The sequence below is a fragment of the Chrysochloris asiatica genome, unplaced genomic scaffold (assembly GCF_000296735.1).
Source record: "Chrysochloris asiatica unplaced genomic scaffold, ChrAsi1.0 scaffold00016, whole genome shotgun sequence".
NCBI classification, from domain to species: Eukaryota; Metazoa; Chordata; class Mammalia; order Afrosoricida; family Chrysochloridae; genus Chrysochloris; species Chrysochloris asiatica.
In genome coordinates this window covers 23,785,753-23,800,827 of record NW_006408534.1, presented here as the reverse complement: position 1 = coordinate 23,800,827, position 15,075 = coordinate 23,785,753, and the positions used below count along the sequence as shown (strand labels likewise).

The 15,075-nt window shown below is 43.9% G+C and overlaps 1 protein-coding gene across 1 annotated transcript in view; it reads right to left on the bottom strand.

Annotated features, from left to right (window-relative positions):
- HS1BP3 (HCLS1 binding protein 3) overlaps nucleotides 1–15,075 on the bottom strand; it is a 55,929-nt gene that overhangs the window by 33,140 nt on the left and 7,714 nt on the right. Inside the window, exon 2 of the mRNA XM_006835306.1 lies at nucleotides 6,545–6,710. Coding sequence (XP_006835369.1) covers nucleotides 6,545–6,710 — 166 coding nt within the window. The remainder of the gene's footprint in view (nucleotides 1–6,544; nucleotides 6,711–15,075) is intronic.

Here is a 15,075-nt window from a genome sequence, read left to right as displayed (position 1 = left end):
ACAAGTAGATATATGCACGCCAATGTTCATAGCAGCACTATTTACAACAGCAAAAATATGGAGACAGCCTAAGTGCCCATCAACTGAAGAATAAACAAACTGTGGTACATACACACAATGGAATATGACGCTACCTTGAAGAATAACAAGGAAACTGTAAGATACTACATAACGTGGATGAACCTTGAGGACATTATTCTGAGTGAAATTGTTGTTGTTATGTGCTGTGGAGTCAGTTCTGACTCATAGCGACTGTGTAAAGGGTTTCCGAGGCTGTAAATCTTTACAGGAGCAGAAAGTCTCATCTTTCTCCCATAGAACAGCTGGTAGCTTCGAACTGCTGACCTTGTGGTTTGCAGCCTGATTCGTAACCACTATGCTACCAGAGCTCCTTTGAGTGAAATTAGTCAGCACAAAAGGAGAAATACTGCCTAGGACCACTAATGTAAAAGACTAAGAAAAAGAACCCATAGGGGAGGGGAATTCTTTGCTGGTTATTGGGATGTGTCGGGTAGGGTGAGAGGAGGGAAAGGAAGGTGGAGCAAAGGGTAGGGAATAGTTTGGGTGCTAGGGAGGGGGGCAATACACAAGAAGGGGAGAGGAATGGAAGAACTTGGCGGATGGGAGAACAATTAGACAGGTTTGCATGGGCTAAGTGTGACAGAGGTAAATAATGATGTATGCACAACCTTGGAACAACAAGGCTCTGGGATACAGGGATTGAGGCATAGCTGGAATGGGAGAAAAAAAAAAAAAAAAAGGAACCCTGCCCAGCCTGGTCTGCAGACCTCTACTGCTGCCTCCATTCCAGGCTCCCAGCACATCAGCAGGGCAGTCGCAGCCTGGCCGTGTATTAAGTCATCTTCCCATAATAACCGGTGTCCCAGATCTCTTGTTCATTCTCCCATGAACTAAGGTAGCCTCTGCCTGAACTGATCCTTACAAGTGCTTAGATGATGAAGAGATGAAGAGTCAGGCATTGACAAAGTTGGCCTCCCCACCCAGCAGGCAATCAGAACAATTAGGTGACCTCTTTGCACATTTGAGGAACCCTGGTGGCACAGTGGGCTAAGCCTTGGGCTGCTAAAGGAAAAGTCAGTGATTTGAGTCCACCAGCTGCTGCGCGTGAGAAAGATGTGACAGTCTGCTTTCATGAAGCTTGAGTCTCACAAACCCTATGGAGCAGTTCTACTCTGTGAATCTGAGTCAACCTGCCAGTAGTGGGTTTGGTTTGGGTTTACACATGAGATGCACAGTGAAGCAGGTGGTCCTGAGTACTGACTGACCTTGCCGCCCCCTACTCTGCCTCTCCCTGCTATACCCAGAGAGGGCTTGCAAATTCACTTTTCAAGCTCTTTTTTGTACATTTACTCTGTATGGGGACACCCCAACATGGTTCCTGCCTCCAAAGACTCCTGGTCTCATGGGGGGAGTGAAGGGTGAGCAGACACAGTACAGTGGGCTCAGCTTCACCTAATGTGGATGCTCAGAGGACAGTACCCTGCTTTACCCATGCCCTCCACCATCACCCTGACTGACACCCACCCCCTGCCTGATGCTGATCCATCTTCCCAATTCCTCTGTGAGATCATGGAGGGTGGATACACATACTATTCACATCTACACATCCAGGACCACCACTGTAAATGCAAGAGATCTGGCAGTCAAACTCGGGGAACCTAGCACCTCCTTCCACTGCCCAGGGTGTCTGAAGCCTACACTCCTGACCAACGAAAATAATCACCCAGAGCCCAAGCCTGTGAGGGTGCTAAACGCTGGAAGCATGGCTGGGAGGAGGGGGCTTCAGAGCCAAACGGGGAGTGGTTGGGGAACGGAGCTGCTACCTGCTGTTGTCAACACCACAGACACAAGAGCCTGGCTCCAAAGCTTTTCCAAGAATAGGCCTCAAGAAAAGAAAGGCAACTGGATTCTTTCACAAAAGTGATTGAGCAACACAGCATACAACCCCTGAGCAAGCAGACTCCAGCCATAGTACCAAGCAGGAAATCTAGGCCTGGCAAAGAGGGCCACGGTGGAGACCGGGCGCCCTCTGCTGGCCTGAGTGTCCCACACAACACACAAGCCTGGCCCACAGATCCACCAGAATAGGGATCGGAGGTCTCAGGTCTCCAAAGCATGGCAATGTGGGGCTTGATGGAGCAGCTGTAAGTCTGGGGTCCTGCGGAATCCAGAGCCCGCATTCAGCAGAGTTCCAAACTAAGTGCTCTCTCAGGTAGCTAGCTCCATGCATGAGTAACAAGAAAGGGTGAAGCACAAGGCATTCAGGGAAAGGGCACAGAGGGTGGGAACTGGTATTGATCTGGTATCTCCTGTGTGCTGGCACTGAGTGGGATGCTGGGCACACAGTGACACTACTCCACCCCCCTCTAAGTGTGTGCCTCCCTGGGAGCACAAGTAGGGTGTCTGTAAATCCTCAAATATACAACGTGCCCCTTCTAAGAGGCTGGTTTTGCTCCAAATTAAACAACTTGCTACAAATGAAACAACTTAAAAAATTAAAATATATGTCAAGATTAGTAGAATGCAAAATGTTTATTAAGTTTTCTAGCTAAATTGTGAAACTTCAAATAGATTCCATGCTTGAGGCTACCCCCCCAGGTCCAACAGAGAGGACATACCAGTTCTCTTTGGTTGAGATTATTTCAAAATGTCTGAGAAGTATATGCACACACATCCTGCACATACACTCCCACCCATCACAGGACAAAGGATGATGTGTGAAGATGTGAAAACTGGCTCCTTTTAGATCCTCGCATGCAGGGCTAGTTGGACACTCCTCAAAGCTCCTAGAATGGTGTATCTCAGTAATGCTCAGTTATGTCCATCTCAAATATGTTCTGCTGCTGTGCCAGCTCTTGAAAACATAGGTGCTCTGAGCTCCTCCTGAATTAAGCCACAGTATCTGGAAGCTGAAAATCACCCTGCGGAATAAAGTCACTTCAGAAGTAACACAAACACAGAGTCACCACCTGGCTCTAAGAAACACTTAGATGAAAAATACTGCTGCTAATTTTACTATTGTAGACACCCATGAAAGAATCATGCCATAAATGCCTCTTGGAACTTGGTGTGTCTTTTAACAGGTAATGTTCTTGTTGTTAGGTGCCGTCAGGTTAGTTCCAACTCAGCGACCCTACGCACAAAGCATGAAACACAGCCAGGTCTTGTGCTACCCTCACAATTGTTGTGTTTGAGCCAATTGTTCTAACCACTGTGTCAATCCATTGGGAGTCTTCCTCTTTTTTGCTGACCCTTTCCTTTACCAAGCATAATGTCCTTCACTAGGAACTGATCCCTCTTGACAATATGTCCAAAGTATCAGAGACAAAATCTTGCCCTTCTGGCTTCTAAGGAACATTATGACTGTACTTCTTCCAACACAATTTGTTTGTTCTTCTAGCAGGTCCACGGTACTCTGAACATTCTTCTCCAAAACCATAACTCAAATATATCAGTTCTTCTATGGTCTTCCTTATTCACTGTCCAACTTTCACATGAATATGAGGTTATTGAAAATACCATATCTTGGGTCAGGTGCAACTTATTCCTCAAACTGACATCTGTGCTCTTAAAACACTTCAGAGAGATCTTCTGTAGCAGATGTGCCTAATGCAATATATTGTTTGATTTCTTGACTGCTGCTTCCATGAGTGTTGGTTGTGGAGCCAAGCAAAATGAAGTCTTTGACAACTTCAATCTTTTCTCCGTTTAGCATGATGTTATTTATTGGTCCAGTTGTGAAGCTTTTTTTTTTTACATTGAGGTGCAATCCATACTGAAAACTGTGGTCTGTGATATTCATCAGTAAACATTTTAAGTACTCTTTGCTTCCAGTGATCAAGTGTGTATCATTTGCACATCACAGGTTGTTAATGAGTGCTCCTCCTATCCTGATGCCACAATCCAGCTTCTTGGATTATTTGCTCATGGATATACAGTGAATAAGCATGTTGAAAGGATACAATCCTGGCACACACATTTCCTGATTTTAAACCATTCAGTGTCCCTTGTTGTGTTCTAAGGACCGCCTCATGGTCTATGTACATGGTTCCGCATGAGCACAATTAAATGTTCTGAAATACCCATGCTTTGCAATATTATCCATAGTTAGACATGATCCATACATGGATCGTGTCTTTGCATAGTCAATAAAACACAAGTAAACATCTTTCTGATATTCTCTGCTTTCAGTCAAGATCCACCTGATGTTAGCAATGATATCCTTTATTCTACATCCTTTTCTGAATTCGGCTTGAATTCCTGGCAGCTCCCTGCTACAATCAGCTTTTAATTACTTTCGGCAAAATTTCACTAACGTGAGATATTAAACAGATAATGAGAGCTGTGCAATTCATTGTTTCCCTTTTTGTCCTGGCTTCCAGAAGGTCTAGAACCATCCACACCATGACTAACTGTTGCGCTTCTTGACTGTATAACTTTTGTTCATTTTAACTCTATCCTAGCAATCCCGTAGCTTCTCTTGGACACAAGCTCTGGGTCTATTTATAGGAAGGCAAAGGGTAAAACAAACAACAAATAAGTGAATCTGTCATCTCATCCCTTGTTGAAACTCTCTTCTCCTTTAGGGTCTGAGACTGCAGTCTCTCAGCTAGCTCTCTTTCCTCTACTTAATTTGTCGAATCTTCTTGACTGCCCTTGAACTGTTGGTATCCCCGCAAATCCCCTCTTCAACTCATTTCTCTGCCCTCCACCTCTGTTCTCTGATCAACTTCATCAGATATGTCCAAATCTACATCTTACGCCCAATTCCTCTCCTAAGTTGCATTCTCATGTACCCTTCCACTGGGCAAACCCTTCACATTTAACATGTCCCTCTTCAACCTGTCCTCCACCAGTGTTCCTTAATTCAGTGGGAGGAAACAAGTCAGCAAATTATGAGAATGTTGTTGTTTTGTTGTTATTGGTAAGTGTTGTTGAGTTGGTTATGACCTATATCGACCCTGTATAGGGTTTCCAAAGAATTACTGGTGAGCATGAACCAATAACCTTGCGATTCAAACCGACTTTGCAGTCCAGCACATTAACCCACAGTGCCACACCAGGACTCAATAGTGGCCGTCCAGTCAGCCCCTGACTCCTGGTGATCCCAAGAACAATGGGATTGGACCATTGAGGTCCATAGGGTTTTCACTGGTCAATTTTTTGGAAAGAGACCACCAGTTCAACATCACAGCAACATGTACGCCTCCATTGACAGGGAAGTACATTGGCAGGGACTCTATACACCAGCCTACCCCTCAGTCTACCACACTGAAGGCGACAACTCTGCAACTCAGCCACCACTGCTACCTGGGAAATATTCTCAACAATCTTTGTCCTTTCCATTCCAACGACAGCCAGCCAAGTCCTCACCTTAACCTCCTATCAGGGCTGTCCACTCCCAGTCCTGCTTCTTCTAATCCTATTTCACTCCCCTTCCAGCCTGGCCTGTGACACGCAAATGTGACCATGTCACTCTTCTGCATGACTCTTCCTCAGCTACAAGGCAGGTCAGGGTCCCTGCTCAGCCCTGCATGACCTAGATCCTGCCATTAATCACCCTAACCTTCTGGTCTCTGTGGCTTTGCTTAGACTACACCTCTGCCTAGGACACCCACCTTCCCCTTCTGCTTAGCTCCCATCTGCTTCCACCACCCTCAAATAATAGCTTATTGTGTTTGCAGTGAATGTTTATACAGCAAATTAGGCTTCTATTTGACAATTTCTATACAGCTTGTTCAGTGATACTGGTTACATTTCTCACGTTAACATTTTCTTTAATTGCGTTCTGATTGTTCTGCTTCTAGTATTCTAGTTTACCTGCCCACTTATCTTTTCATCGTTGTTTAAAGATAATTGTTAACTTTCTGATCTCATATAGATGGTCTGTTAGTGGCTCACTGTACTTGCAGATAATATCCTTTTATACTGTGTACCAATCTGTTATTTTGCTAAAAGGGGACCTCACAAGGTAGTTCCCTCAGTTCAAGGTTTAAAGTGTATCTCAGACGATAATTTCAGAGAGGTCCTCTAGTTTAAACTGGTCCGATAAGTCTGGACTTGTTAAGAATTTTAGTTTTGGTCTGTGTTTTCCTTCTGCTCTGTCAGAGTCCATCTACTGTAGCCCTGATCAGAATGGTTGGTAGTTGTAGCTGGGCACCATCTAGTTCTGGTTTCAGGGTAGATGAGGCCATGGCTCATGTAGACCAAGTACTTTTTATGATATATTATAGTCCTCTTTCCAGAAGTCTTCTAGAACCCCTTCTCCTGGGTGACATGCACCTTCTCTATACACCTCCTTAGCTCCCACCTACCCCACTGTACACCCTTTCACCATCTGTGTCTGATTTTACATGTCTGTCTCCCTGTGGACTACAAGCATCGGTGCTTGATTCACTCTGGTATCCTGATGACTCAACACGGGTCAGGCAGTGCCGTCTCACGAAATCTCCCTGGTGGGTAGATGTACCTCAGTGGAGCCCCAGAGCCCACCCACCAATGCTGCCCGAAGTCCCCAGCTCACCAAGAACTGGACGACATCCTCGGGCTTGTGCTTGGCTGACTTGAACGTGGCCAGCTGGGTCACCACCAGGATCTGGTACTCCACATGGCCTGACATCATCTTGCCCCGCACCTCCTGGTGCTGGGGTACAGTCAGGTCCAGGCCTGTGTGCACATTCTGAATGTGTCTGCCAAAAGGAGAAGGTGACATAGAAGTTTAGGTTCAAAACAGTAGGCATCTTAATGGAAACGCAGGTAGAGCTTTGGCCTGGCTCCATGGACTGGGAATGATGCTGCTCTGTTGGTGGTCCTCAGTGGCCCTCACTCCAGACTACCCCACCCAAAACATCAAAAAGAAACAAGGCATGAGATCAGATCACTGTGAAAAGGAAGCATAAACAGAGCTGTACTTCCGGTGGGTAAAGGTGAAGGGTGGTGGTCTCTTAGCAGAACTGGTGAGTACAAAGCAGACGGAAGGCACACCTGCCCATCACCTCTCATTATCACATTTCACTCGTCTAGCAGCCAGCTTTGACAGTTCTTTACTCACATCAGGACCTATATATTCAGGGAGCCACCGCCTTTCCACCAGGCTTCGTTACTCCAGGTCTCAACCAGTCTGGACTGCACATTTCCATTGCTGGAATGACTGTCTAAGTCCTCAGCACACCTGCCCTCTCTGAGTGTAGAGCTGGCCTGGAAAAACCCCAAGACTCCAGTTCTGGGCCTCCTTTCTACTATGCTCAGGCAACTAACTGAACTCAATGTACACCATGCTGCCTGGTAGTCCTACTTTATCCTTTTATTTTCTGCTCTAAGTTTTTTGTTGAAACTATGTATTTTCAGTAATGGAAAGCACTTTTTTAAAAAACAAAAAAGATTTTTAAAAAACTGAAAAAAATTTGAGGCAGTATACATTTTAATATAATCAACAGGAGGGTGTCTGTGGTGCTGGGGTTGGTGGGATGAGGCTTGTTACTTCAGATCCACACAGTTACACAGGCCCCAACCAGATGGTGGCAAGCACTTAAAGTGGGATAGCAGACTCCCACTAAACTCCAGAGGTGGAAAATGTAGGTGGGCAACATGTCCCACAGGTCACAAAAGGGCTCAATCCATGAGCACAAACTTCCAGCTGGCAGCAGAGGCCTAGTAGCCCCACTAGACTATCCTAGACCCATGGCTCTCAAAGTGCAGTTTCAGGACCAGCAGTGTTGGCAATACCTGGGACCTTGCTAGAGAAGCAAATGCAGACTGCTAAATCAGAAACCACGGGAATGGGCCCAGCAAGGAGCTTAACAAGCCCTCCAGGTGGTTCTGGTGCTTCTGATCCGAATCCATTCGCTCTCCGACTTTCCTAGATCCCTAGGAAAACTTCTGTAAAGGGCCAGATGGTCTCTATCACAACCACTCAATTCTGCTATCCGGGCTTGGAACTGCTTCAATCTGGTTTAACCCCCGGCTGAGAATTTGCCTTTCCATCCCAGATACACTGAACCAGATCCCCAGGTGACTCTTATGTATCTTACTAAAATGTAGATTCTGATTCAATATATCTGGACAAATTCTCAGTAGCGGGGTCAAACCAAAATGAAGCAGTTCAAAGCCCTGGCTATACTACCTGAAATCAACCACAGACGATTTATAAGCAGATGGGGGTGTGTTCTCATAAAACTTTACTTACAAAAGCAAATTGCTTGCCTGGTGACTAGGATGTCATCTGAGGAGGACTAGAGCGTGGGGTAGCAATAGCTGCTGCCACCACCCCTGAGGAGCCCCGAACCCCAGCCCTGAGCCCTGCAGATAAAAGACCTTGAGGTTGGCCTCATAAAGGTGGCGCTTCCCCTTTCCAGAGCCTGAAAGAAAAGTAATAATTAGGGACTTCTGGCAAAATGGAAGACTGAGAAGACACACTGCATGAACCCTCTACAACAAAGATATGAAAGCCAGCCTGCCAACCACTCCACAGTAAATGATGCGGTTTTCTGATTCTGCAAAAGATTTATAAGTCACAGCCCAGGGTGAGCCATGGCTCTGGAGAAGCCTCACTATCCAAGCAAAAGAAGAATTTTGGAAGCATATTCAAAGCTTCATGCCTCAAGATTGATAGTGGATCCCAGTGAAAGGCTTGGAATGGGAGGTTGGAAAGGAGTGTGCCACTGATACTTTGAAATATGAATTATATACTTGTACAAAAACAAACAAACAATCTATGATGGTTAGGGGTGGGGAGACCACTGGGCAGACACATGTGGATACAGATGATAGAGCAGACAATATACAACAAGAGGGAGTCTAACAGAGGAAAGATGAAGGTAGCAGGAGACACAGGGAGGAATGTACCAATAAAGGGAACAGAAGTAAATGATATTAACTGTTGGTACATGGAGGGGGCAGCAAACATGTAACGAAGCAAAGTACATGATTTGTTCAATGTAAAACTGATGATCTGCTCTGTAAACCTTCACTCAATTCACAATAAAAAGTTTAAAAAAATTACGCAAGAAGCTGAATGGACCCCAAATAGAATTGTTGTTGTTGTTATGTGCCTTGGAGTTGATTCTGACTCATAGCGACCCTTGGTTTCCAAGACTGTAAATCTTTACCGGAGCAGAAAGTCTCATCTTTCTCCCACAAAACAGCTGGTAGTTTCGAACTGCTGACCGTGAGATTAGCAGCCCGATTTGTAACTACTATGCTACCAGAGCTCCTTCCAAATAGGACAGACCCCAAAATAAAATCAGCAAGACATAATTAAGCTTTCCAAAATTAAGGATAAGGGAAGAATCCTGAAAGTAGCTCGGGAAAAGTGAAAATGCTACCTACAATGGAAAACTGTAAGATTAAGTACTGACTTCTCAGCAGAAACCATGAAAGCGAAAATGCAATTAATGGGGAGACATATATAAAACTCTGAAAGAAAACAACCACCAACCAAGATTCCTATACCTAGCTACACTTCAATAACCGACCTTGTGGTTCAAATGGACCTTGCAGTCCAGCTCATTAGCTCACAGTGCCAAACCAGGATTCTGATCTTCTTTGTAAGTATACAGATATTATCTTATCACAGACAGTGCTGTACTTCAAGACAGATCTTCATATGTTATTTTTGATGATGAATGCAACATCACTCCTCTTCCATTTGTTATTCCCACACAAACTATGTTAATTGTTAGATTCAAAATGGCCATTACCAGTCCACTTCAGCTCACTAATGCCTAGGATATTGGTGCTTAAGTGTTCCATTTCATTTTTTATAATTTCCAATTTTCCTATATTCATACTTCATACATTAAATGTTCTAACTACTAATGGATGTTCACAGTTGTTTCTAAGGAGCTCTGGTAGCATAATGGTTACGAGTCGGGCTGCTAATCTCATGGTTAGCAGTTCAAAACTACCAGCTGTTCCACGGAAGAAAGATGAGGCTTTCTGCTCCCGTAAAGATTTACAGCCTCGGAAACCCTGTACAGGGTCACTATGAGTCGGAACCGACTCCATGGCGCATAACAACAACAGCATCAACAGTGGTTTCTCTTCATTTTGAGTTGTGCCCCATCAGCAAATGAAGGTTCCAAAGGCTTTACTTGATTGGTGTCATCATGGTTAACTTTTCTTTGAGGAGGAAGCTCTTCTCCTCAAAGTACCTTCCAACCTGAGAGGCTCAACTCTGACACTATATATTACAGTATACTGGTGCTCTTCACCATGTTTCAATAGTCATTATTTTGGTGCTATCTGACAGTGTTCTACTGCTATTCATACAGTCTTCAGTGACTAAATATTCAGAAATAGTTCGTCTCTCCTTCTTCCTAGTCTGTTTTCCTCTGTAAGCTCACCTGAAACCTGTCCACCATGGATATGACCTTCTAGTATTTAAAATACCAGTGGCATAGCTTCCAGAATCACAGCAACACACAAGTCACCACAGTACAACAAACTGACAGACTAATGATTGAAACATGAACTCACCCCTAAAATGATGGCTGGAACTGCGGTTGCCTTGGCAAGGCCAGATCAAATTATTTCACGGTCTTATGTGGCCCATGGGAGTCCTGGTGTGGTGCTGTGGGTTAATGTGCCAGACTGCAAAGCCGTTAGAACTGCAAGGTCGGTGGTTCAAGCTCAGCAGCTGCTCTTCAGAAACCCTATACAGGGTCGCTATGGGTTGGAACTGACTCGACAGCACTTAACAACAACAACATACGGCCCATGGGTCACACGTTCCCCACCCGTGCTCTATACTAATAAAGACATCTCTGAAAAGGAAATTAGGAAAACAGTATCATTTACAACAGTCACCCAAAGGATGAAATGTTGTTAAGTGCTGTCAAGTCTATTCTGATTCATAGCGACTCTTGTATAGGGTTTCCAAGGAGGAGCTGGTGAGCTTGAACCACCAAACTTGTGGTTAAAATGGATTTTTCAGTCCAGCGAATTATCCCACAGTGCCACACCAAGACTCCAAATAAATCTAATTAGGGAAACAAAAAACCTATATAAAGAAAGCTACAAAACACTACTACAAGAAACCAAAAGAGATATACAAAAATGAAGAATATCTTCACTGTGTGGTTTCCAATCTGTCTAGACAAGGTTGGTAAAAGGAGATGGGTATAAGACTCCTGTGGTTCAATAGTGAGTAATTGGTATCAGGATTGACTGCAATTGTTGCACATGTAAAGGTAGACATTTTATAACAAAAGGAGGGGAGTGGTTGATCTTGCAGTCCAGGAGAGGAGAATCCTGGATCCATCAAAGAGAGGAGAGCGGAGTGCGGGACCCTATCCAGAGAAGCAGTGACACCAGAGATGGAGGCAGAGACAATGATGTGGAGAGATGGGAGTGGCTGGGGACTCTAGACTCAAGGAGGGAGAGGGGCTGTGTGCTGGCAACTGGGAGACAGGCTTTCAGGGTATGCCCTTTGGTTGTCTGAATGGTTATCTATTCCTGAGTGCTTCAGTGTACATCCAAAAAAACAAACAAACAAACAGAGGGAAAGGAAGCAAATGCTGTTGAATTATGATGCATGGAGAGGATTGTAATTATTGCAATAAAATGAAACACGTCAGGATGAATGTAAAACTGATGTTCTCCCATGTAAAATATTACTCAATTCACAATAAAAACTTAAAAAAAAAAAAAATATACCATGCTCATGGATAGAAGACTTAACATTGTGAATAGGTTAAATTTTAAATTTATAGGAAACTACAACACCTCTACATGAAAAAGGCAAACAACCAAATAAGAAAATTAGCACAGGATATGAAAACACTTGACCAAGAAAAGCATTCAGGCAGCCAACAAATATATGAAGGAATGTACAAAATCATTAGCCATTTTTGTTGTTGATGTTAAGTGCCATCAAGTCAGTTCTGACCAATAACAACCTTGTATAGGGCTTCCGAGGAGCGACTGGTGAGCTTGAACTGCCGACCTTGCAGTTCAAACCGACTTTGCAGTCCAGTGCATTAACCCACAGCACCACAGAGAGATACAAGTCAAAAACAACAATGAGATACCATCTCACACCAACATAAACAGCAAAGTTCAAAAAAAGAGAAAACAACAAATGTTGGAGAGTGTGTAGAGAGACTGGGACCCACCAACATTGCTAGTGGGACTGTAAATGGTTTAACCACTCTGGAAAATAGTATGGTGCATCTCAGAAAGTTGGAAAGAGAAATACTTTCTGACCCAACAATCCCTCTACTTGGTATATATCCACAATAATATGAGCCATTACACAAGTTGTCTGTACTTGAAGCCTTAAAGTGCTGTCTGCGCAAAGCCTTGATAGACAGTGATATTACAGTACCACTAAGTTTTTGTAGAATTGTTACATTTGATAGTAAAACTTGTCTGTTTAATCTCAAAAACAAAGCAACAAAACAACTGTTGATGTAAAGTGTTCATGATCTTGTCTATAAACATTCATTCAATTCACAATAAAAGGTTGTTAAAAAACAAAAAGCAAATAGCACAGGATTTGACCTACGGGATTAATTTGCCCACTTTTACCCTAGACCAAGATTCTCAAACTTGACTATGCATACAAGCCCTCTTGGGAACTTGTTTATTCATGTTTACTAAGACTGGAGACTCTGCATCTCTAACAAGCTCCTAGGTGGTGTTGATGCTGCTCCACAATGCTCCAGGGGACCACCCGTTGAGTAGTAAGCTGTGGAGTCTAAATGGCTATTCTGTACCACCATTTCTGTCAGGACAGCCCCAAAACCTGCTCTTTCTTCCTCACTCTCAGTTGATGGTGCTGCTTCCCATTCACTGAGAGAATGTCCGAGCACTTTCTAGAGCTTTACCTTATACTCGCCACCTACCTAAATCTACTCCTTGGACTCTGCCCAACCCCAGAGTGGGGTAGCACAGTCACTCGGCACAGTCATGGTCTCCCCTGGGAAGCAATGTCTTTATTGGCTTCCAGGATACTTCCTCTTTCTAGGTTCTTCTCAGTGGCCACTCTTGTTCAGTTTCTTTGCTTGATCTCTCCAGATTTTTTTCCAGAGATGCATCCTTAAACACTGTCTCTGGCTGTAACCCTCCCCTAGGTGATCTCATCTAGACAAAGTTTTAAATACCATCTCCAAGCCAATAACTCCCAAGTTCAAATCTCTAGTCCAGATGCTCCCCACAGTGACAAATTCATTCTCTTGGATGCCAACATGTTTCTTACAATTAAGTTATCCACACAAATTCTGATGCTCACTTGTGCCCCAATCCTGCTCCTGTCTTGGTAAATTGCAACTTTTCTGTTTCAGTTACTTAAGACAAAACTTCTAGCCACTCCTCTTCCTTTTTCTCATATACCACATGTAATTAACAGCAAAACCTGAAATATCTATCTTCAAAATATATTCACAATAACTTAGCATCAAAAAGACAAATGACCCAATCAAAACATGGCCAGAGGACCTGAATAGGCATTGCTCCCAAAAGGATATTCAAATAGTCACCAAACACTTGAAAAGATGCTCAGTGTTATCAGCCATCAGAGACACAAGTCAAAACACAATGAGATAGACTTCCAGTTTTGGTGGTGGCAGAGACAACCAGGTAGGAAAGGCCCTGTGGTGGAGGGATTGAAAACCCAGAGAAGCTGCGTTCATGGAACAACGCCAGAGCTCTGGATCTAGCATAAGGTGCAGGGTGTTGGCTTCCCACACGGAACAAGTGGAAAAATCACGATATAAAGAAAAATACTGAGATTTAGGAATTGCTCGAGACGGGACTCCCTTTGCGGCTACACAGTGAAGTTCAAAGAGCAGGGCTACAGCCAGCCTGGTACAGGGAATCGACGATAAAAGCAGTGCAGTGACATTTGCAAAAGGAAGTGAGGGGGATTCTACACATTTTTCCTCCTTTTCATGTCATGCCTTCTTTGCCCAGCCCAGAGGCCTTCAGGTGGGTGGGTGCACACGCCCCCAAAAAATGTCCAGTGCTGAGCCCACAGTTTTCCCACAGCACAGAAAGAAAGCTGCTTATGACATCAGTCTTGGGGTTGCAGCCCTAAAATTAACTTGTGCAGGACCCTTCAATACAGCCTATCTAGCAAGAAAAAAGCAGGCCCGTCAGGCCTGACAGACAAACAAACCATAGGAACAATCGGTAAAACCCCAACATAAAAGGACACAACTCTCTCAAAATTACGCTGGGCACACAAAAATAGTAGACAATCTTTCTCCCATTTACTTCTCAATATCCATCTGTGCACATCTATGGTGGTGACTAGAGGAGGGGCCTGAGCGAGTGGACATGCCCACCCACTACTGGAGGCTTCTATGGTGTACACACACTGCCTATGTAGCAAGGCGACTGGACAGTCGGCCACAGTTTTATTTTTGTTTCAAAGTAGTTGGTTTTGTCTCTCCTTTTATATTGCTTCTGCTTTTGGTCCTTTTGATCACACATTTTTCCTGGAGGTGGGAGCTTTTTATCCCTACAATACCCAAGAAGAGACAGTAATTGTGGCCATATAACTAAACTACAAGCATACCCCATAATATTCCACCATTGAGAAAAGAGCCAAAAACAGCTGCTAAGCATTACATGCAAAAAGAGAAACCTATCCCCTGATCATATCCACCAAGAGACACCAGTAAGTCCATTTAAGCATTAAAAAGCCCACATAACTACTGGAAATGACAAACAAAACACAACAAAAGATCTCAAAATGTGTCTAAAAACAGAAAAGAGTAACTGAGACAAATGAGCTGGAGACAGATAAAGGCTCCCTAGAAGAGGAAGAGCAGGTTTTGGATTTGCCTGAGAAGGAATTCAGAAAAATGATATGGAAACAAATTCAAATGCTCTGAAAAGGGGTATAGGAAAACAAGGAAGAAGTCATGAAAGTATTACAAGAGCAATCAAACAAAATTGATACAGCACTGGAAACAATTCAAAACCTGCAAAAAGAGGTTCATATGATTAATAATAAACTATCAGAAATGGACAATACACTGAAAGGGGAAAGGAGAAGAATAGAAGAGATGGAAGCCAGAACTAGAGATCTGGAAGACAAATCTCTCAATA